Source organism: Mauremys mutica, chromosome 1 (assembly GCF_020497125.1).
Source record: "Mauremys mutica isolate MM-2020 ecotype Southern chromosome 1, ASM2049712v1, whole genome shotgun sequence".
Classification (NCBI taxonomy): domain Eukaryota; kingdom Metazoa; phylum Chordata; order Testudines; family Geoemydidae; genus Mauremys; species Mauremys mutica.
In genome coordinates this window covers 105,809,664-105,833,758 of record NC_059072.1, presented here as the reverse complement: position 1 = coordinate 105,833,758, position 24,095 = coordinate 105,809,664, and the positions used below count along the sequence as shown (strand labels likewise).

The following is a 24,095-nucleotide window of genomic DNA, read 5'->3' as shown; positions in this document are numbered from 1 at the left end:
CTGCCTAGGTCCTTTCCTGCTTTGGCAGGCCCTTCCTGGGCCCTGTCTGGCTGGAGTTTCAGTCCTGACTCTCTTCTAAAGCCTGCTCACTCTGAGAGATCTCTAATCTTGAGCATCATTATTGTTTTTATTTATTTATTATTATTCCTCCTCTCCCCTTCATTGCAGCCTCCTGCTGCTCTTTATAGGGCAAGCACAATGATCTCTTCTAGGTATGCCTCATTCCATAATCAGGGTTGACTAGCCTCAGCCCTTACGGGGGATGCTACCCTGTTACAAGCAGCATTAAATGACTCAGCATCAGCCAGCCTGAAAACACTGCGGAGAGCATGTCCTGACTGGGAGATACTAAAAACTAACTCCTGCCAGGGTATTAAAGGTTGTTTGTTTTTTTTAGTGTCTCCATATGCCTTTCTAAACAGAAAATCATCCTCCATCTTCTCCCTTCACAAATAATTATTAGAGTGCATTAAGAAAACTGGCTCCAAACTCTTTTCAATCTATTGTTCTCATCTTAATTAATTTCCCATTTATGTCCTATTCCCTTGTGAACTCAGAACCTACTCACAAGAAAAGAGGGTGAACTTCAAAATAATAGCTCACTGGAAATGCTGCTGGTGCAGCAAAGAATGTGTTGTCGTGCCTACTAAAAGAAAAAAAGCAAAGCACAATTTTCAAGGATTGAGCAACAATAGGGGTAATGAAACGAAGGGACAATTACTGGGATACAAAACTTGTCATCTCCATGTCAAAATTTGACTCAGGTGGATAGTGACTAAACAATGTTGGGCCTGAGTGCACCAAAGAAGATAGGCGCCTAAGTCCCAGTTTTGGAACTACCGTGATATACAAAACTCCTGCAGAACCCTGTAGGCACCTAAACTCGGTGCCTACATTTTTGCAGTAAAAGTTCCCTAGGTGCCTATGTTTCTGGCTCTGGGCATGCGCACAGCACCTCACTCTAGGCACCCAGACACCTACCTCCCACCTAAGCCCCAGAGCGATTCACACCTACATTGTGGGATGGGCCCAATACAATAAACATGCTCAGAGGCTGCATACCAGATGGGGCCTCTCAGGTGAGTTCACACAAAGCAGCAGCAACAGGACCTCCCTCATAACTTTTAGCCCAGTGGCTAGAGAACCCACCTGGGATGTGGGAGACCCCGGTAAGTCCCCCATTCACCTAAGAGGGAGAAGGGATTTGAAGAGGGATTGGTCACCTCTCAGGTGCATGCTCTAACCACTGAGCTATGGGATATTCTGATTTGAGGTCCCTCGGTCCCTCCTGTTGAAGCTACTGCACTCTGGATAGAGTCGCCAGAGCAGGAGGAATGGATCCTAGGTCTCCCACCTCCCAGGTGAGTGCTGTGACCACCAGACTATAGAGTGAGTCAGTCTCGCTCTTGGAGTCAGAGTCATCTGGGGCAAAGAGAGAGCACAAACATGAGAATGACTCTATAGCCTGGGAGTAAGAATAGTCACCTGGCTTTTTTTTTTTTAAATAGGAAAACAAAGTGTATGGTTCAAATATACATGTCAGACTCCTACAGCAGTTGTGCAGTCCCTTGCAAGATCTTAAGGAGGCACTTTTATTGCAAGCCACTGTGTCTCTTTTTGGGTCAAGAACTAAATGGCCTTATGTTGTAGCTGATAAAGGTGCCTTTAACACGCGTCCACAACAAGGAGCATTGTGTGTTCATTGGATGCACAGTTCCAGACTGATGGTGCTTTATCCCCACTCCCTTTGAAGACAGCATGATGCATTGTCTAGTAGGAATTAATAGAAGTGCTACTTGCATTCAGTACTAGATACTGGTAGCACTTCTGTAATAGTACAGACACTAGAACTTCTGCTTGCAACTCATGCTAGAATCATTTAATGTGGGGATTGAGGACGGAGGAGGATGACACAGGTGCCAAAGTGAGGAGGATGGTACAAGAATCTATACAGACTAGAATGGAATAGATCACCAAGAGAAAGGACAAGTAAAGGACAGAAAAGGCAGTGAGGAGGTGGAAGGATGGCAAAGACATGAGGTACCATGGAAAATAATGGGAAAGAAAATAAGAATGGAAATTAAAGAGGGAAAGAAGAGATCAGAGGCAAAATGTGAAGTAAAAACAGGAGATGGATCACACCAGAGACAGCACCTCATCTCAGTAACAGCCAAGAAGCAATGCCATCAGAAAGCCAGTGACCAAGAAAGAGACCAAGGTGCTAGGGAGAGGCAGGATTATGCAAAGAGGAGAAATTGAAGTATCGCCCCCTACTTTTAAAATTGGGCCCATACTTTATGTCACCATTCCCGCTAACACATTTCTGAAACTGATCAAGCCCCACTGTGTAACTCAAAACATTATCGGGTTATTAAAAGAAACAGCATTAAAGCACTGTTGAGAGGTATATTTTCAACATGATGAATGGGCACATGAGTGCTGACTATTAAGAAAGAGAGTCACGCAGCTAAATCCTGGAATCCCACTTTAGAGAAAATATACCTCTCAATGTCTGAAATAAAATCATAAAGGCCAGAGAATAGAGTGAAGGGATTAAATTCTGTCCTTGACCCTCCCAAGTCACTGTTTAGAAAAGGGTTTCTAGAATAGTGAGTAATCTTACCAACTATGGTGCTGCAATACTTAGCCACAATGGGTTTTGAATGGCAACCTTGGCTCTGAATTTATGTCTTTTATGAAGTTACATCATCTCTGTTATTCCACTTGGGAGCTGTCCAATATTTGATACATTTTGGACTGTACAGTGAGTTAAGAGTGTGTCCAGGGCATCCAGCCTCTCCTTCAAAGAGGCAACAGAGCATAAAAATTCTGTTGTGCTTCAAGCAAGATGCATATAAGCTAAACTTACTCCATTGCTTCATGTTGACAAATTCAAATAGATATTCCACTTCCACCACATAGAACCTTGTAAAGACCATGGTATGATAGGCAGAGGCTAACTAGTTAAGAGTGTGAGGGGCTTTAATGCTCCATTTCAAAGCAGGCTTTTTAAATTTTTGGAGTGTTTAAGGATACTGATCAAACTGAAGACTTGTACTCTGATCACATAGGCACAAGTGAGAGGTATTTGTGGGAAGAAGGAAACAATAGAAACAGTGAAAGGAGAAAGGAATGAGTTAGGAAAGGGGCAAGTACTCGAGATTAAAGTTTAGAAGATCATAAAGAAACAGACCATACAATGTCTGTTGCTCCATTAATAGAGTAAATGCAAGGAAAACCTATAAGCAAGTGCAATTAATCATTGATGAGTTTATCCACTGACAAGTAGTTCAAGACCAGATCCCAGAACACCGTATTAAAATGTGATGTTTCTCCTAAGCACTGGGGAGTAGAGCGATGGTGTTCAAATTCTGCAAGGCTCCAATACTCCCAGCTTGAGTGGTGGGGAAGGGAAGAGGGGGCGCTTCCTTTATTGGGAAATGTCATTTCAAGAAGATGAAGGAGATTTTTAACACTTGTTTGTGGCCGTGTGTCAATTTATTGGCATTTGCTGGATTTAAGAGTTCTGCCTAGAACCAAGTACAGTGCAGCTGGGTGCTATACAAGGTTTCCTCATACTGTTTTGCCAATGCACTTCAATGGTGCTCTGCAAAATCCCTTGTTAATTACAGTTGTGGGCCCCCACTGCACTGAGTCAATGCCTCTCAAATCTAACCTTCCCACAACTCTCTCAGCGCACTCAGCCTTGACCTGCAACACTCCTTACTACTCCAGTCCTGGGCCTTTGTTGAGCAGTGACTAACACTTGTCCTGCACTGTGGGAAATGGCGTGGTTATCTTATGAAGCATATGCACTGGCAGGCAGAGAAAACTGCCAAACTCACTTTGTTTGTGCCCAAGATTGTGTACAAATCTTCCGAGGTAATTCAGCAAATAATGTCACCCTGGTAACTACTTTATTTGCCAAATATTTTCAGGATAGAACAGGAGAGATTAAGTTCTGTTTGAGCATGACACTAAATGCATGGAATTACATAGTGGTTTTGTAAGTGCAGTAGCATGCATGATTTTGCATCTGAAATCATAATGTAATGCAATGCGACACAATAAACCAACTCGGTGAGAATGTCAAAAATATGGATAAAGCCACATTCAGTGGCTCTTTTACACTTTCTAAATAGGGATACGGAAGTTCCATCTCCATATTGTTTAGTACTGGCTTAAAATAGAACTACAAACACACAGACGGCCTGATTCTTATTTAGATTAAGGCCCCTTTTCATGAATCTGGCACTGGTAATTTACTCCCTCTTCAAGGGCCCTTTACACTGTCAGAACTGTGTAAAGAAGCCCTTATGCATCTGAGAATCAGTCTCCAAACAATTAATTTAACTATTAAACATTACAGTTCTTTTTCAGGCAGCACTGGCTAGAATCCAGTAGTTGGTGCTAACTGACATTATTCCTGTAACCCCATAAGTTACCAATGAACTTAATTCCTAGCTTCAGAGGGGTAGCTGCGTTAGTCTGGATCTGTAAAAAGCAACAAAGAGTCCTGTGGCACCTTATAGACTAACAGATGTATTGGAGCATGAGCTTTCGTGGGTGAATACCCACTTCGTCAGACGCATGTACCCACATGTGTCTGACGAAGTGGGTATTCACCCATGAAAGCTTATGCTCCAATACATCTGTTAGTCTATAAGGTGCCACAGGACTCTTTGTTGCTTAATTCCTAGTTTGTAACACTTCTTTCTGTTCCATTCCTGATCTTCCATGCAGCTCTGCCAATGCACTTCATTTCTGACCTGCAACATCCCCTTATTCCAGTCCTGGGTTCCCATGCAACTCTATTAATGAATGTATCTTCACCTGCAACTAACCTTGGATTCTTACATGTGCAAATCCATAGGTGTTCTGACCGAACAAACATACAAGACCATCAAACTAGTTTTAGTAGTAGTCCAAACTAGCTTGAAAGCAAAAACCAAATGTAGTCATTCTCTTCACCTTCCCGTGTACACTGCCTGTCCCCTAACAGTCATCATAATTTAGCATCACCTAACCCATGCAAACTCTTCTGAGCGTGTACACTTCTTCCCCTAGGCCAAGCCCCAGTGGTGATGAGGTACATGAATCATGCTGCAAATGCTTTTAGTGCCTCAAGTTTAGTTGAACAAAATTCATTTTGCAGAATTTGGGGTAAAGACCTAAACACAGACTTGGCTTTTACTACATTGAACTTTAACCGATATGAATTTGAAGTCACAGATGAACTAAATATGAACATCAAAGTGCTATCTTTGCAAGGTTGCTTTTCTCCATCACAGGGATCATCAAACACAGCTTCCTAACTCGTCGTCTGTTCCATTTTTAATCCTTCATCAATATCAATAAAACAGGATCTTACCTTGATCTTCTGAAGAGACGGGTGGCCTGGAAGAAAACAATAAAGATCAGTCAATCTTTTGTATGATGAAATGGCTGCAGACAGGGTTGGGTGTCACCCTAGAAAATGGTGCAGGCATGTTGGATATGAGGGAGCTGAGATATTCCAATCCCAGCTCCTCTCAGTAAGAATGTCTGTAAGAGGGGTGACAGGAAGGGAGATCTCAAAGCTATTTCAGGAGCAAGGCCTCCCAGCCAGAACACTTTTATGGAGTAGTACCACAGTGCTGGGCTGGTTGTGAGGCAGCTCATAGCTACTTCAGCCCTTAGCAAGAGTTTCTGTAGGGTCTAACTGTGGGGGAAGTCTTAGGATCACCAAGCAGGTTTCAGGGATGGAAATATCGGAGGAATAATGGTGATGGTGAGGAATTAGTTTCCCAATCGCACCAGGAGTCACTGCAGGGAATTGTGAAGGAGTGCTGGCTGTTTGGAGAGCTCCCCAAGTCAGGTTGCTAGAGGGACTAATGGATGAGTAATGGCTGCAGAAGAACTCACAGAATGTACAGCCCCAGATTCTCCTAGCAGGGGATAGTGTAAAAGCACTAGCAGTAAGTCACAGAAGATGGGAGCATTTTAACAGGAGCAATGCATATAAGTTTAGATAATAAAGAGCCCTGAAGATATATCTGCTGAAACTTTGGATACATTTAGCTATCGTATAATACAACTCAATGGCAGGGTTCTGGGGATTGAGGGGATATACAATCACTGACTGAAAGGTTTGAAAACATTCCAAGAGTGATGAGGTATGAAGTGTGGTCAGCTAGTCAGGTCCTCAGCTGGCGTACATTAGGATAGCTTGCCTTACATTAGCAGAATTATCCCAGTGTTCACCAGCTGAAGATCTTACCCTCCATCACCTGTGATCAAAAATAAAAAATAGCACACTCAGATGAATGCACAGTACTTAAGAACATAAGAAAGGCCGTACCGGGTCAGACCAAAGGTCCATCTAGCCCAGTATCTGTCTACCGACAGTGGCATGCCAGGTGCCCCAGAGGGAGTGAACCTAACAGGCAATGATCAAGTGATCTCTCTCCTGCCATCCATCTCCATCCTCTGACGAACAGAGGCTAGGTACACCATTCTTACCCATCCTGGCTAATAGCCATTTATGGACTTAGCCACCATGAATTTATCCAGTCCCCTTTTAAACATTGTTATAGTCCTAGCCTTCACAACCTCCTCAGGCAAGGAGTTCCACAAGTTGACTGTGCACTGTGTGAAGAAGAACTTCCTTTTATTTGTTTTAAACTGTACTTCATTTTTCTCCCAACATATTAGCATGGGGCAGTAGAGCTGGGGTTAGCCATGTGCAAAAATTTTTGGACATGCTTTGGCTATTTAAACTCAGTTTGGCAGCGTACTGTGGGTCAGGCCATCACCTGAGCCATTCCTACAAGATGACTTTAAAGTAAATGCACATGCTTGCTGCCAAGATAACACAAGAGCTAGCTGCTAGCATGGTAAGGCTTCTGTTTTCTTTCTGACAGAGTTTAATTTTACACTGATGCACAAACATGACAGATTAGTAAGATTAAACAAATGTCAGCATTGCAGGCAAGGTGATCAAAGCTGGAGTCAAAAAAGCATCTCATGGTAGGGGGTGGGGGAACAGAAAACATAACAGGAGCAAAAAGGGTATGTGTGTGAGAGTAACAAATGGGGATAGAGGGGTTAAAAGCTTTGAATTCAGAGGAATAAAGAAATCGAGGGAGGAGTCACGATCTCCTTCCATAACAGGGGTCTGAGGATGAAGGACTGTAGGGCATCAGAGTCAGATAGGCATATATGTAGGTGCAAACATGAAAGATGGAGAGGAAAGAAGGAAACTTCCCTAATGAGGTTTATAATTTTTTTTTACTTTTTAAAAAGAAGAGCTTTGCAGGGAAAGAGAGGAAAGAGTTACACTCAATTAGAGAAAATAAAGGAAAAAATCAGATTGCCTAATGAAGATTACGACCATGCCAATATCCAGTGTATCTGTATAGATCAGAATTAATCAACCTGCTGCTACTGTTAAAATCTCTGACTGCTGCTGAAACCTCCTAACCATGTCCTTTGCAGCCAAACAGGCCAGGTATATCCTGCCATTCCAATAATTTCCATGCAACATGGCAAGATTGTAGGTAACTCGGAGGATAGCATCCAAAATATTAAACGTTTTAACTGCCCCACAACATTAAGCAGTAATTGTCCATTTCACAGTATATTCCCTTCTTCCCACATGCCCCCAGTAAGATATACAATTCTGCAAACATAGAAGGCTAAGTGATGTAGGATGGCAGATACCAAGAGGTGCAATTCCGCTCTCCCTTTAGAAAGATACAACCAAGCAAATAGTTACAGATAGGACCCTCACCAGAATTCTCAGCTGTTTTATCTTGATGCCTCACCTGCCAAAGTGGTTTCACCCGATCTGAGGCGTTTATTCTTTTTGTTTGTTTCTTAGTCACACAATTTTATCACTTTCCTTGTGCAGAGCAACAGTACAGAATAGGACACACTATCCTATAATTCAGTTAGATTACACCTGGGAAGACATATGCTATTATCTCTAAAGCACCCACAAGGAAATACAGAAAGCAAGAGAGAATGCACATATACAGCAGGAGACCACTTTAGCAAGCACACAAGACTTGTATTTATCATTTTTAAAACTAATGGTGATATGTGTGCAGTTCTGAAAAGCGCTTGGAGATCTATGGATGAAAAAGCAATATATGAGATATTTATTATTATTGTTATTGTTTTCACTTGATGGGCTGCAGAAGGGTTGTTTTTTGTAGGTGAGGTTGTTTGTTTTTTGTAAAGAGTGTGGGGAGTTTGGTCTCTTTTAGCATTGTTTCGTTCCTTGCAGACTATATAGTTTAAGGCTGGGATTTTCAGCATTGGCCTAACTTTGCTTCCACTAAAACCAATGGTGTTTTACCAGTGACTTTACTGGGAGCTGAGTTAGGCCAATACCAAGCACTTTGGAAAATACATCCTAAATTGTCAAATGCTTAGTCATTCTCTGCCAGATCTTCTGGTCCAACCAAACCATGCTCATTACAGGACTGGAGAAAGGAAGGAATCAAAGGTGGCCTTAAGCCTAATGGCTGCTTTATGTTGTGCCCGGTTGCCTCAGAGCCAATGGGGGCATATTTTTATGGGAGAATAATCTGAGCCATAGTCTCCAAAACTGGTTACATCTTCAAAACTACTTGCCTAAATGAGTTGTGCCAAAGGCAGAGCTCCCTTTCCATCCACAAGTGTGGAAGAGAAACATCAGACCTTGTTTGGTCTTTGTTGAGCTCTACTGTATTATTATGTTGCTGGAGATTGGAACCAGCAGCAAAACAACTAGCTAGAAGGCAGGACAGCCAGTTCTTGTGGACAAGTAAAAACTGCAGGACTAGCAGAACCGTGACCCACAGCTCTTGATATTTCCACTCCTCCCTACTTCCCCTCTGTAGTACCAACAAAGTAGGCCTTGATCCTACATTTCTGTCACTAGCTGGCTGCCCAAAAGCTGAAAAAGCTGGTGAATTCTGGGAAATTCAACAGAGAATTTGGCCCTTGATTTCCAGCTGGATAGGGATGTAACTGCAGCTTTTCTGAAGGATACAGATCGGGATAAAATGTCCAAGTGCAGCCCCAAAGGAATACTGTGTAGTAACACCACCATTTTAATGGAATTTACAAACACCAAAAACTAATAGGAAGACAATGCCTATAGTTGCTTATTTCCAAGATAGCAATAATTAGTGATGCCAACTGTAATGTAAGTGCCACCGCCTTGAGAGAGATGCCACTTGGAGAGCCTATTTCCCTGACACCTCTCCCCCTCCCTCGCTTGCCACATCCGTGTTTATGCAGAGCAATGCTCTGACATGTTAGTTCTGGAGGGGACAAAGATGGCTACACTAGGGGTATGGGAAGAAGAGTGGTGGTGCTATCATGTAGCCTCCTTTTCTTTCCACACACTGCATTCTCCTTTTCATGAGTCTCTGACAGTTGAGTTCCCCTCTGTACTGCACAGTGGACAGCATGCCCCCGAATGGGTAATTGCACTTACAATTACCAATATACAAGGGAAAACTGTGAGTTGACTACACAATTATCCCTTTTAGAAGCACAAGTGCACATTTTGCATGTATATATATTTAAATGTACCCCGTACGATCACTATCACAGCAAGCTAGACAGAGATTTAGCAGTGCATTATAAAGACCTGAATAATAATCATTTAAAAAAAAACTGTTAGTCATCATAATAGACACCTCCAGGAAATTAAACAGCCTGTGCCATGACAAGCATGGTGTTCACCTGCCTGCAACATAGCATCAGGGCCCAGGGATTAAGGGTATGATCCAAAGCTCATTGGAGTCTCTCCAGTGGGTTTTGGATCAGGCCCTCTCACAGGATTAATCTCCAGTATGGCCAGGGCACTTTCAGCATCATGCAAACATTCCACAATCAGCAAAGCACTTACAGCAGCTATTTCCAAATGCTCTTTTCAATCTGCAGGTTTGAGGTTTATTTAGCACTGGATGGCTAGGGAAGGGAACATTTATTTGTAAGAAGGGCAAATGGGGAGTGTTGTTATGTAGAGCTCTGTCTACAGGGGCTTGAGAACCTAGAGAAACCCAGCCAACCTCCTACAGGTAAATTCTAATAAAATTCCAGTCAATGGGCACCTTTTTCTTGAAGACTAAAGGCCCTAGAGAAACAAACATCGAGCTGATGAAAAACAGCTATTTTTATCCAAAAACCTGCAACCGAAACCATTTGCACCAGGGCTACTTAAAACAAACCGCTTACAATTTAAAGGCCAAATAGCAACCTGTGTGAAGCACTTACACTGTTTTCCTATGAGCTCCCCTGCACACACACTTTTCTCTACTTAAATGACGTAATGCTGTAAACTTGCTAACTCACTCTATTTTTGCCAGTAACTAAAGGTAGTGGGCTGGAGGGGGGGAGAAGGGAGGCTTTAGACTAAATCTGTTCCCTTTCATTTTATGTTTTTGTATATATCTTCAGAACTGTAAATCACCTTCCTGATTTAAACTAATTCACTTAGACCTCAGTTTTAACTAAAGAGAAGGTTTAATATATTAAACATTATTCAATGTGCGAGTTCTCCCACTCCCTGGCACCTGCACCTGTCACTGATACAGTCTGGGACTGGAGTAGCAGTGAGCTCCCACAGCCAGCACTTCCAGCGTGCAATACCGCACCTCCTGATGGGAGGGAGACAGGCTGGAGAAGCTGCACAATCTTCCATTCCATGCAGCACCTCCTACTGGGAAAGGTGGAACTGAACTAGAGGTATTGGTCAGACTGTCACCAAAATTATTCCTGCAATAGCAACTGGTGGGAAATAGTGGAACCAGAGTAATTGTGAGTTTCCCCACATGCAGCACTTTTGACTTACATCTACTCTCTACGGTGCCTTCTGCTGTGAGAAGCTAGGAATCTGCTGGAGCACTTCCACTGCACTTTCTCAGAAGCCAATCAGTCCTTCTGTCTTTCCTTCCTTCCTTTAATCTATTTCTCTAAGATAATGGCAATACTGATTAAAGCAGCAAATAAAGAAAACTCCTGATCAACAAAGCTCCATGCATCAATCAAAATCCCATTCAAATAAAGAATGGAACAATTATTTGCCAATTTGCAGACATTCATTCAGGGATTTCCAGATTGTCTGGACAAACAATACAGATAGCTCAATGCTTCTTATTAAATGTAGTGATCTAATTTTGGGGGGCATTTCCCTTCCCTCCTTTCACTTCTGTCTCCTTCTGCACATGCAGACATTGAATTGAACTGTTTGCAGGCAACGTAACATGCAAGAACCCAGCCCAGTGCTGCTTAGTGGAAATGTCTCATGAAAATAAGTGCAGCTCCAGAGTATTTCTCTCTGTTTCTTCAGAGCATGTGCCCTTCATATTGTTTCATATCTTTTCCACTGCTATCTCACTTTTTAACTCTTGCAATTTTTTTTATTTCTCTCCCCACTATAATTATTTTGCAAGCTGAACAGGATGGAGGGAAGGGTGCGGAACAAACTGGCTATACTTGAAGTTTTACTGCCACCTAGGGGAGTAGGGGCATTTCCATTCAACGGTAATCAAACAGGGAAAGGCCAAGAGAAAGATGCAAGGATAGAAAGCAACACTTAACATTGTTTTAAAAGAAACAGGCTGAAACAGCTTCATAAGCTACCCTCTGAAAAAGAGGGGAATACTATCCAAAGCAGATATTTTCCAGAAAGATTCCTCGGAGTGCCTTGTACACCTACACTTCCTTCAGTTTTATGCTGTTGGCTGAGGAATACCCTGATGCAGCTCCTTTTGAAAGGATGGATATACCCAAATGGCTAGCAGGATCAATACAGAGCTATGTGAGGTTCTTCCCTTCACACTATTCACCCTGCTGCTCCAGTCCTAATCAAGACGTGTTCTAAAAGAGGGAAGGTGAAACATCTGTTCAGTCTGGGTCTGATCCAAAACCCCATTTAAAGCAGTGAAAAGATACCCATTGACTTCAATGGGTGTTAAAATTTTCATTGATCTGACCAATGAGTCATCGACAGTGATGGGAGACAAGGGGCAGGGACAGGGCTGGTGCAACCATTTAGGCGACAGGGCGCTAGAATTTGGGGGGGGGGGGCGCCATTTTCTTCGGCAGCGACCGCGGCGGCTGGCTCTTCGGCTGCCCCGGTCGCCGCCGGCATTTAGGCGGAGGGAGCTGGGGCAGGGGAGCGCGGGGAGGGCCGCCTGCAGCAAGTAGGGGGGGGCGGCACGCAGGGGAACTCCCCGCCTCAGCTCACCCCTGCCCTGCCTCCTCCCCGAGCACGCCGTGGCTGCTTCACTTCTCCCACCTCCCAGGCTTGTGTCACCTAAGCTGATTGGCGCCGCAAGCCTGGGAGGCGGGAGAAGTGAAGCAGCCATGGCGTGTTCGGGGAGGAGGCAGGACAGGGGTGAGCTGCTTCACTTCTCCCACCTCCCAGGCTTACGGCACCAATCAGCTTAGGCGCCGCAAGCCTGGGAGGCGGGAAAAGTGAAGCAGCGACGGCGTGCTCGGGATGCTCATGCTCGTGTGCGGAGCAGGGATGAGCTGGGGCGAGGGGGTGGGGAGCTGCCGCAAGGGGGGTGCCTCAGGGTGGAGGGGGGGAGCCTCAGGGCGGGGATTCGGGGGGGGAGGGCACAAGGTGGCTGATGGGGAGGTAACTCTAGTGGGAGAATATGGTTCAGTCCTATATGCAGGCAGAATGACACACTAGCGCAGGGGTAGGCAACCTCTGGCACACGGCTCGCCAGGGTAAGCACCCTGGCAGGCCGGGCCAGTTTGTTTACCTGCCGCGTCGGCAGGTTCGGCCGATCGCAGCTCCCACTGGCCACGGTTCGCCGTCCTAGGCCAATGGGGGCTGCGGGAAGCGGCACAGACTGAAGGATGTGCTGGCCCAGGCTTCCTGCCTCCCCCATTGGCCTGGGACAGCGAACCATAGCCAGTGGGAGCCGCGATCGGCTGAACCTGCCAATGCGGCAGGTAAACAAACCGGCCCAGCCCGCCAGGGTGCTTACCCTGGCGAGCCGTGTGCCAGAGGTTGCCGACCCCTGCACTAGCAGGAATATAAGGCCAAAGAGTTCTGCTTCCCATTCAAAACCATGAGGAGGGGGCCAGGAAGAGGTGAAGGTATATGGGTTACTCAGCTTGCTCTGGGAAGCTGAGAAAAGGCAGCGATCAATCTGGTGGTAAATTCATTGGATTCTCTTGCATGACTAAGGATGTTATGTGAATGACCTCTTCCAGAGATGGCGCTAGGCAGAAGCAAACTAAGCAATTGCTTAGGGCCCTGAGCAGCAAAAAGGGGCCTCCTATTAATTATTATGTGTTGGGGGGGATATTCCTGCTTAGGACCCCCAATGGGCTAGCACTGCGTCTGCCCAGATAACCTTCTGTCATCACCGTAAGCTTTTGATTTGGCCCAGAAAAGAATTGTTTGGTAACGGCAAAGCCATCAAGAAGGTTGGAAAGCTGCTTTGGAACAGATCAATGGACTAATGTGCTGCAAACTTAGATAAAAACAAATTACTCCCACCATTCCAAGATTTTCAAAAACAGGTGCCTAACATTGGGGTCTTAAATCCACATTTTGGTATCTAAATAAGTTGCTAGATCCAGGAACCCCCAAATAGCTTTAGGCACATTTTTAATAAACGTTGGCCACGGCACATGTCACATCCACATTGAAAAAGAAATGAAGGGTCATCTAAACCCAAAGCAAAGTAAAACTGCTGAATTTTGCACAATACAGCTGTGGACTAACTAATGGAGAATGACCCACATAATGTTTAGAGGTTTGGGTGAGTTTTTTAAGGGGCACAGCATAGAATTCACAGTCCAGGAGGCTGGGGTTAAGAAGGCTTTCAACCTATAGGTGCTGACTCAGTGGATACTTCAGCACCAATCAGCTTCTCCCTTGCCTACCCCATCACATCCCTCCCACCAGGGATCAGCTGTTCAGCAGCATGCAGGAGGCTCTGGGTGAGGAAGAGCAGGGGGCAGGATGAGGCAGGGTGAGGGTGGAGCGTGCTCGGGGGAGGAGGTGGAACAGGGCGGGAAGAGGCAGGGTGGGGTGGGTGGGGGAGGAAGAGGAGTGGTGGGGCAGGGTGGAGGTGGGAAGAGGCGAGGCAGGTGGGGCCTTGGGGGGAGGGGTGGGGAGGGCACCTCCGGGAAATTAGAAAGTTAGCGCCTCTGTTTAAACCACCTTCTCACCCTCCCAATTCTGGGCTGCTCCGGGAGTTGAAGCAGCTCCCGGCATAATTTCGACCCACCTATCCCTGCCTGCCTATAGGCAACAAGACCACCCAGAATCTGAGCAATGCCGTATGCTTCTGCCCGCCACCCCCACCCTGACATGCCCAGCACAGCCATACCCTCAACAGCCCTTTCCCCTTACCCCCAAGGCCAGAGTTTATGAATGGGTCCTATGGCTGTCATCCTCTTTTCCCGAGCCAGAGACTTTGCTTTTACAGCCCCTTTACCCGGCATTTGCGAGGTGGTTCCCAGCAGCTATCGGTTCTCCCAGCCTCTACAATGAGGTAGCAATGACACTGCCTAGCTTTGTCTACCCGCTTTCAAGCATCATATCAGCCAAAACAGCCACTAGGTGAAACCGTTAACTAGCTATCATAAAATAGAATCTCTGGGCACAGGACGGTACATGCCCGAGTGTTCAATGCGAGTGTGTGTGCGCGCAAGAGTTTGTGTATGTATGTCGCTGTGTACACGTGTGAGCATGCTGAAACTTTACAGCCCGCTTGGTACTGAATGAAAGCAGATTAGGAAGTGGTCCCGTCTCCCAGCAGATGGTGGGTCCTTATGGCAGGACATGTTGCATGGACAGAGGACCATGAGCAGGCTTGCCTGTGTATTGCTGGGTAAACTAGGACACCAGACCTTTTCCATCTTGGCTTAACTCTTTTTTTTTCTTCTTTTTAAGATAAGATGGCAAGGTTCATTTCCTGTGCAGCTTTGAAAGATGTGCACGGTTATGTTCAAGTGGGCATCAAAGGGTAAGAATTTCCTTCACTCTGTCTTTCTAATGAAGCTTGAAGCAAAGAGAACTAACTGTAGACACATATCTAGGTGATCAATGGATTTCTTTTCATCACATAATCCTAGCCCACCCTGTTAAACCCAGCTAGATTTCCCTTTTGCTGGCTGCCAGTATCCTCTGGAGGGCTAAGGATGCTATTTCCACTCCCCAGAGCACCCAGCATTAGGAGAAAGGGATATTCAAGCAGTAGTAATGTTACCATCATCTCGGCCTCCCCTCCCTTTCCCTTAACAATGCAGTTTACTACTTGCCTTAGGGCAGCAGTAATCCCTGAAGGTCAAATTCCCAAAGGTCATTTTCTGTTATTCAACCAAATAGAAAGATGCTGCACTAAAGCTGATATTCTCATTTGTTCCCCTGCCTTCCCTGCTATAGAGTTATATTATTCTCTGTCACAGACGCATCTCCTTCACTCCACAGGAAAGAGCTTGAAAGGAAAAAAGGATGAGGAGAGAGAGAGAGAGAACGAGCAAGGTAAGTCATCTGTTCTACTCTGGCCTGGACAATTAGCCAGCGATAGGGAGGAAGATTTGTGGCTGCTCTGGCAAGCCATGTGGAGAAAACAGATGCACCCTGCTATCTCATCTCTGTCAAACACAGATTTCATCTTTTAAACTCATTCCAACAAAAACTTACATTCCACTCAGAAAACTCATTTTCTCTCCCTTATCAGCTGACAATATTTGGAGGGGATTTTTAAACCAAATTGCAACAAGCTGTCTCTGCACCAGGACCGTGGAGTCCTTAGCCAATCATGCATTTGTTCTGTTCCTTGGAAATCAGCTCCAGGAAGAGGTTGGAGGCTGGGTTGTTTGTATTTCCCTTTCAGAGAGCAAGATGCCAGTCAGCCATGAGATCTCTCTAAAGAAGTCAATTTGTAGTCTCATGATGTGTGGGTGTGCTTTGTGTTTCACTATCTACCAAAACAATTTGTTAGCAGGGCAAGTTTCCTCAACTGCACATCAGGTGCTGAGATTTTACAAAATCATTAAGAGTCTTCATTTCCAGGATCAGGAAGAGGGAGAAGGGGAAACTAAAATCCATGCCAAATCTGTTCTGGGGATCCATTCCGTCTAAAGTATTCACTTAGAAGAGGGGTGAAAGTGGGCCGGTACAGGCTGCCAATGGGGCAGGGGGGAAAAGGGGCAGATGCCACCAGGGCCAGCGATTTAAAAGGGCCCGGGGCTTCCAGCTGCTGCCACTGCTACCATGGCAGCCACCGGAGCCCCGAGCCCTTTTAAATCACCGCCGAAGCCCCGGGCGGCAGGGGCCAGGCAGCGCAAATGGGCTGGCTGGGGGAGGCTGACCCCCAGCCCTGCCCCTTCCGCCCAAGGCCCTGCCCCTTCCGGGGGCTGGAGCTAGCCCCGTACCAGTAAGAATGTAATATTACTTTCACCCCTGCTTAGAAACAGGGATGGTGAGAAATATCATATTTCACAGTATACAGAATACACTGTATTTCCATCATATACTGAAGGGCCAGAAACACAAATAGTCTTGTCAGATCCAGCAGCTTTCATTACAACCCCTTAGCACCTCAGTGCCTAAACAGCAGAAGGCATAAGACCTAATTCTAGAGGAAAAAAACAAACATAATTTGTCTAGCAATCTTTTATGCAAATAGGTTTGTCTCTATGCAAATGAAAAAGACGCTTTAATTTCCTTTTTAACCACATTTATTAACAGCAGAAGAGGTGGCACAAGACTGATTTAAAGTTCAGTTATTGCTGGAAAAGGACTGTCAAAATGATGATGCGGGGCTCCATATATACTGGGTCACAATTACTTTCATGGAAATTTTACTCTCTTAAGTCAAAAAATGATTTCTCTAAATGCCAGTCCTGATTAGATAAGTCAAGACCTTGGCACTGTACTGACAGGTGGTGCCAAAGGCTCACCCATTTCTAGGGAACAAGTGATTAACTTGAGTGCTTTCTGCAGCATCTGTGATATCTTTCTGCTCATTTCACAGACTCAGTCACTCACTAGGGATAAAGGGTCAGTAAAAGCTCCTAAAAGTTTATCCTGGCTGCTTCCTCAGAACCCCTGCTGGAAAGAGCTCTCTTGCATCCAATAAGGTATACCATGATGTACATCACTCGTGGTTGTTGCCACAGTCTGTGTTGCGAGAATGAATTTGTGCTGTGGCATTTTCTGTTTTCTCAGTTCCACGTCGCCAGAAGGCAACATCGTGATCTTCATGCACCCAGTGCTCACTACAAGACAGCAGGAAGATGGCTGAGCTAACTCTGAGCCTTTCAGAATCCTGAGTTCTGACTGGTTATTTCTGTCATGTCTTCCTCCCAGAAATGGGGCCTGAATGGGAACAGACAAGGAATTACAACTCCCGGATGCCCAAACAGCCAAAGATCTGTTTGTTTAAACCTGACAGAGCCAAAATACCAAGTTTGAGATCTGAACTGATTTCATGAAAATCAAAAACAATTTTAAAATAAAAGGGGTATGGTCAGAGCCAGTCCTAGGCAAAGATGTGGTTTGGTGCCCTTCCTTCCCACTCGATTCCCAATCTGTGCAGCTTTTCCCTTCAAAATGGTGTTCCTTTTTCTGCTCAGTTGTCCACATGAGGTGCTTTTAGTTCTCAGCCATGCCCTGGAATGCCTTTTATTCACCATGGTGGTGATTAAAGGAGATGTTGCATCATATGGTGTGAAGGAATTTGGTGTGGCTCTGAGGGACACAAGAATAAGCCAAAACAGGGACACCACTTTGGAAAAGCTGAAGAGGGACTAGGTGTGCAGAAATGCCACAGCTGGAGAGGACTGGTTCGAAACTGGCTTGCAAGTGAGTGACCAAAGCAGTCCAGACACATTTGTTATCATGCCTCTTTTGAGGTAGAATTCTGGATCAACACATTTATCATGTGCCTTCCCCCACTGACATTGGGGTAAGCTTTGTAAATAGTAGCAGAAGCAACAGGCATTTTTCCAGGAAATTTTTAGAAGACGAATTGGACACTGAAATCAGCATCCCAGAGTATCAGACACAGATAGCTGCAGCAGCTGCCATTAAGAAACTCCTGAAATCCTATGGGCTGCAGCCTCCTGAAAAGCAGCACAACAAGCTGAGAGGGACTCCAGAAACCATACTTCTTTGTGCAGTCAAAGTGCAAAGAGACCGAGTTTCCCTGAGGAGTGGTCCCTTTTATCCAGAGACATCTACCTGCAGTATGAGCATTGTTCTTATACATAGTTTACTGTACAGGGGAAAAAAAACTTTATATATATAATACATATATTTCTTTACTGAAATGAGAACACAAGAAAACATCAGATTGATTCTGGCAACTTCCACCAAAGCTTTGATTTTGCAAACATAGGGATCAAAATGGAAGAATAGATTATTTTATACCATTGTATTTAGCCAAATATTCAACAATTCTTGTAAAGCCTTGCTATTATTTCTCAGTCTATAAGCCTTCTTTGAAGGCATACAGTGAAACTTCTGAAATTCCGTTCATGTAGTGCTGGGACTGTCTCTGATTTCCGTTGTTTCACGGTACATAAAACTATCCAAGAAAAATAAGGCCAGGCAGAATTCCTGCTTCCGAGTAGAACTACCTTCAGAATGGAGACCCAAGAAAACCAACTGTGTTTGAATGCAGTGAAGAATACACCAATACGCCTTTTAATCTCTCTCCTTTCCCCTCCTTGGTCATCTTGGGAAAGATGCTAAAATGTAAGCCTTCTTCATATGCCACATTAGGGTAATGAGAGTGGTCCCTTACAAGCTATCTTGTTAAGAGTGGAGGGCAATGCAAGAGAAAGAAAGAGAAGACCAACAGATGGAAAAAGAGGATCAAGTAGAAGGGAGAAGCAGAGAGAGAGGGGGAGGGAGAAATTCCATTTAATCATTCTGTTGCTCTTGAATTACATTTTACAAGAGAAAGTATATGTGGGTGAGTGGGTGACAGGTTGAATTTGTGTGTGTCACCCTCAAAACGTGATTGGGTTGAAAGCCGTGACTACACTCACAAATACATCTATGATCTTAAACAGCCCTGGAAAATTGGTTTCTAGGGGTGAGTAAACTGCTTGGATAAAATAAGAATATCCCACTCAATCCTCAAATTTGCACCCAGAGCTTAAACAGAATCTGAACCAAACAAACCTTTTAGTGTGTGGTGCTGAAATACTACCAGACAGACTGACTATTTGGAGGTATTTGGGAACAAGTTTTATGGCATTTCATGCTCATTTTTCCAAAAGTAAGAAGCATAGTGAATCATCTGAAGTTTTAAATGCTTATCCAAAGCAAACCTCTGGACCTCCTCAGGTGCACTCATCACTAGCAGCTTGCACCACACATTTTTGAACTGCACATGCCCTCTCTACATTTTCATAATCCTGTCACTGCATGGACATTTCTCTCCCTTTTCACATTCAAACTCACTTCCCTGATGCTTTTCTCACCTTGTGCTCCACACAGTTTTCCTTTAAAAAAAACCTTTGTAACATATGTACTGCCACGCTGATTTCCTCAGCAATGATCCAATTCCTTTGGTTGTGACAAAGCACTTGACCTCCAGCCTCCTTTTTCTCCCCCCTCGGGAACTCGATCATTATTGCCTCATAAAGCAGTGGCTGCGTGATATTACTGGCTAATTAATGTCCACTTTTGTGAAGTGTTGTTGCCATCTTCAAGCCCCGTAGGCATTTTTCTTCTTCTGTACAACTTAACCAGACAGTGTGCTGGCCAACCTTCTCCCACCCTTCATGAGCCATGCACTTTACTCAGATAACACATCTAACAGCTCTGCACACACAATGCCATTACAGCTGGGTAGATGTTAGACAAGTTGCTATTACTCTTTCCAGGTGACTGAAGATGAAAGAGTTTGGTTTACAGGTTCTTTCATTCAGCGTATTGCCAACCTCCATCAAGTACTGGTTACAGTTCACATCTTCCCTTTTCAACACTGTCTTTTTTTCCTCACCTGCAGCAGCTAATATGGCAGGGGTGGCCAAACTATGCTCAGCTCTTTTACAGTTAAAGTGCAGCTCATGGAGCCCCTCACACCCATCCCCCATTCTCCACCTACCAGACTGGGGGGAGGGGCATGGGGAGCTCAGGGCTTCTGCCCTGCAGTGGGGACAGGGATGTCTCAGAGCTTCAGCCCCGTGGGAGGCACCTGCCGGGGCTTGAGGCTTCAGCAGGAGTGGAGCAGAAGCTCAGAGCCCTGGCAGGTGCACTAGGCTCTAGAACTTCTGAAAATTACTGTATGCGGCTCGGAAAGTCAGTGGGTTTGGCCACCCCTGGAATAGGATAACCATCCTGTGACCTGACGGTTTAAGCAAATAGCCATGAATGTTCCCTGATGACAGACCAACAGTCAATGCTCTAATGATGCAGTAAATACTCTGAATTCCTCACATTGCTCTGCTGACAGAGAACAAGCACATCACCTCTGCATTCCACAGATGGTCTTCATGGACCCACCGAGGCACAGGTTTCAGGAGAGCATGCCTAAATCCAGCTCTTACTAATGACAACTGGCAGCTCAGAGGTGGTTTTGGAGTTAGGAGGTGGGGATGAAGTGACATCCCTTGTTTGGTGCATAGCCTCCCACATTCTATCATATGTCCAGCCAAGGACTGCTAAGAAGCATTTGATCAGATGAAAAGCAATTACTTCAATGTGACAGCTTAGGTGCTTAAAGTTAAGCACTTAATTATGTGCTTTGCCAGACTGAGGCCAGTGTTCAGCACATTGCAGGATCAAGCCCGCCCCCTCTCCCTCCACTCCATAGGCAGAGCATTTCTCCAGCCCAACTCTCTCAACAGAACATAGAGTTTATTCATTCAGAAAACCCTTTTTCAAATGTAACTTCAGGAAGAATTTTAGCAAGCCAGAACACCCAAAGAACACCCAAAGAATTTTAGCAAGCCAGATTTTAGCAAGCCAGAACACCCAAAGAACACCCAAAGAATTTTAGCAAGCCAGAACACCCAAAGAGGAAAATTTACAGAATACAGGGGATACCTTGTGTCTTGCATGAAGTTCCAGCAGATCTTTTAATAGCTACAAGTGATCAGAGGCCATGTTTTACATCTCATCAGCAATACTGTACAACACCTCCAGCTACACAGCACAATATCCCTTAGCACCATACTAGGGCATTGGTCCAGCACTCGCTCTGGAGGAGGAAAGAGTGCCTTCAGCTGATTCACCAGTGCCATTTTCTGCAGTGCTCTGGGTCTCCTTGGAGGTCTCTTTTTCAAGCACTGACCTGGGCAGACTTGTCTTAGATCATGAGAGCAGACCACAGACAGAAAGAGTATGGCTGACGACTGTTTGGAGTGTCCATATACCACCCTTTAAAATGCTGTCAGCCTTTTTGAAAATGCAGGGACAGTTGAAAAGACAAGATATGTAAACAAAGAGATGCCTTAAGTCTCTCCAATCTGAATGAAAAGATCTACAGAGAGAGAGAGAATCTGAAAATAATTACCGTGCTTGGCACTGATCCTACTCTTAAGCCCTTGGAGGGAAAGAGATTTGTTTTTAATGGTTCCTAGGCAGGGGTCTTTGTTAGAGAAAATGAATTACCCTTTTGTTTTTAATTAAGTGAGCTTCACGTGAGTTTATTTTCAGATGGCATCTGATTAATGATATTTCAAGTTTTTCCTCTGCTCCCTTTCTCCCTACCCCTTGATATGGAAGAGCTGTCTGTAGCCAGTGCTTAGGAGTAGAAAGGACTGATCACTAAAACCTTAGCACAGTAACCCGGAGGGGAGTCAGGTTCATTTTACAGCTGGTGAACACAGGCCCAGAGAGTTTAAGACCAAAATTGTCAAAAGTGCCCACTAATTTGGGGGTCCTGCAGACAACAGTCACCCTTCACTACACAATCCTGATTTCTCGCTATGACAGCTCCATCCTGTACACTGAATAAAGCAGGGGACATTTGTATGTGACCATGTAATGTAATTCCAGGTTCTGGAGAGAGGGTTCTCTAGTACTTACGTAACCTTCTGACCCTGTAACCCTACCCTATCTCTGTCCCACTCTGCTCCTATCCACCCACCCAGGCTCCTTCTTCCTTTCCCCTTCTGTTCCTATCTAGTCCCACACACTGGCTCCTTCCCAACCCATTCTGCTCCTATCCATCATCTCCATCCTTTTGCTCCTGCTCCCTCCCTCTCTGTGCCAATATACTCTCCTACCCACTACCAGCTCCTAACCCCTGACTCCTCTGCTCCACCCCCTTCCAGTTCCTGAAACGTGATCCCCCTGCTTCCACCATTTCTCACTCATCTGCTTTCTAGTGTGGATGTTTCCTTCTCCTCCTCACTGCCTGGATGTAAGCAGCAGAAGCATTCAGAGCACAGGACAGTCTCCCAGCTCTAAGTTCTTTATGCCTGGTACTGCAATGCCCCTACTCCCACCAGAAGTAGCAATCACAGGAAAAGTCCTGCTCTGCATCCTGCATTGAAGCATGCTCAGTATGGCCAGAATCTTCAGATAATGTAGCTGCCAGACTCTAACAAGTCTCTACTGAGCATGTATGAAAATTTTCCAGAGGTTTATACGGTGGCCATATTTGAGTGAATTTTCATGGAAATGGCAAAAGGCACATCTCTGGAACGAGGCTGACTAAATTTCAAGTCCCTGATCCAAAGCTAGAGCATCTCAATGAAACAGTCGTAAGATTTTTTTGTAAAAACAGGCAAAACAAAGTACTTTCCCCTAATCATCTCCGGTCTCGGAAAAAGCTGAACTGTTTTAGTTGAAATTTTCAAAAAATATTAATCTGAGGCAGACTCCTGTTATGGAAAATTCCAGCCCGAACAGTTAAACTTTAACAAAGTTCTAAGCCACTGAACACAGGGTTCTATAATTGGAAGTATCGGGTAACCTTAACAATAGGCAGCACAACCATCAGTACCTGCAATAAATGAATCCCTGTGATAAACACCATTGTTGTATCTATGCAAATGTTTCTTTACATATCACTTTAAACAAAATCTGTCCTCACAGCAGTCAGAACATTTTTCACACCTAATTACCTTTATTCCACTTGGCCAGGAATTACATGACATCATTCTAATTTCTTTCTGCTTCACGTGCCTCAAGTTTAAGGCCCTACATTCTGGCCTGGGGAAAGCCGCAGACTCTCCCAAGCTGTTTAGGTTTCCCTCTGCAATATTCACAATCCCTATCATTCTGGGGAGCACAAGATCAAGGCCAAGAACTGAACCAAAATCTTCCCCACGACAGGGCAGAGTACGAACCAATGGACACTGTGGCAGTCCCTTTTCACATGTACACATATAATTGATCTAAGGGACAGGAATTAACTAAAAGTCAGGCTATAACAAGGTCTGTGTGATCTGTATATATAATTGCTCTTTCCTCAGGCAGACTTGGCTTTTCTCCCTATCTCCTCCACCCCCCCCCCCACCTCCCCGATTGGAGGCAACATGAAATGTAAAGGAGAATTGATGTAAATCAATCTAAATCAGTTGCTATAGTAAAAAGATGAGAATTTCAGAACTAACAAAGGAATTCAGCAAGCCTCCTCCCATTTAAGTTTCAATAGGAGTTGTGTGTCTAAATCCCTTCATTAGTGTTTGAAAAATCTCAACCAACAGGAACAAGCAGCTCCACTTCTGAAAAAAGTGGAGAGGGTGGGGAAAATGAAAGATACATGCACATGCAAATACACACCTTTTATGTAATGAGAGTCAATTAAGTCTGGGGTGTAGCCTAAAGAATCATCTCACTGACCCTCCCCAAATCCTTAAGCTGGCCCTGAACGTCATGGTATGATCATGGTGGATAGGAAGCCGTTACATTGTGGAAGTGGGACAGCAAGAAGTTGTCTAACAGGCCTGCCCCAAAATGCTAACCTTGGCTCTGATCCCTTGGAAGCTGTGGCCTATATTTTCAAAATGACTAGTGATTTGGCGTGCCTCCATTTTGGGGTGATCAACCTGACACACCTTAAAGGGGGCTTTTTTCAGAGGTTGAGCATTCAGCTTGTTCTGAAAACCAGGACCCTTTAAAGTGCCTCCAGTTTTGCAGCCAAATTTTGACATATCCAAAATCACTA

At 44.8% G+C, this 24,095-nt stretch overlaps 1 protein-coding gene and 1 long non-coding RNA gene across 2 annotated transcripts in view; one reads left to right on the top strand and one right to left on the bottom strand.

Moving 5' to 3' along the window:
• The window catches only part of LOC123361779, a 28,860-nt gene extending 11,512 nt beyond the window's left edge, over window positions 1-17,348 (top strand). The window contains exons 3-6 of the long non-coding RNA XR_006576226.1: window positions 14,906-14,978; window positions 15,443-15,496; window positions 16,995-17,100; window positions 17,189-17,348. This is a non-coding gene — a long non-coding RNA (uncharacterized LOC123361779). The remainder of the gene's footprint in view (window positions 1-14,905; window positions 14,979-15,442; window positions 15,497-16,994; window positions 17,101-17,188) is intronic.
• The window catches only part of DGKI (diacylglycerol kinase iota), a 293,207-nt gene that overhangs the window by 32,790 nt on the left and 236,322 nt on the right, over window positions 1-24,095 (bottom strand). The window contains exon 28 of the mRNA XM_045001907.1: window positions 5,372-5,397. Coding sequence (XP_044857842.1) covers window positions 5,372-5,397 — 26 coding nt within the window. The remainder of the gene's footprint in view (window positions 1-5,371; window positions 5,398-24,095) is intronic.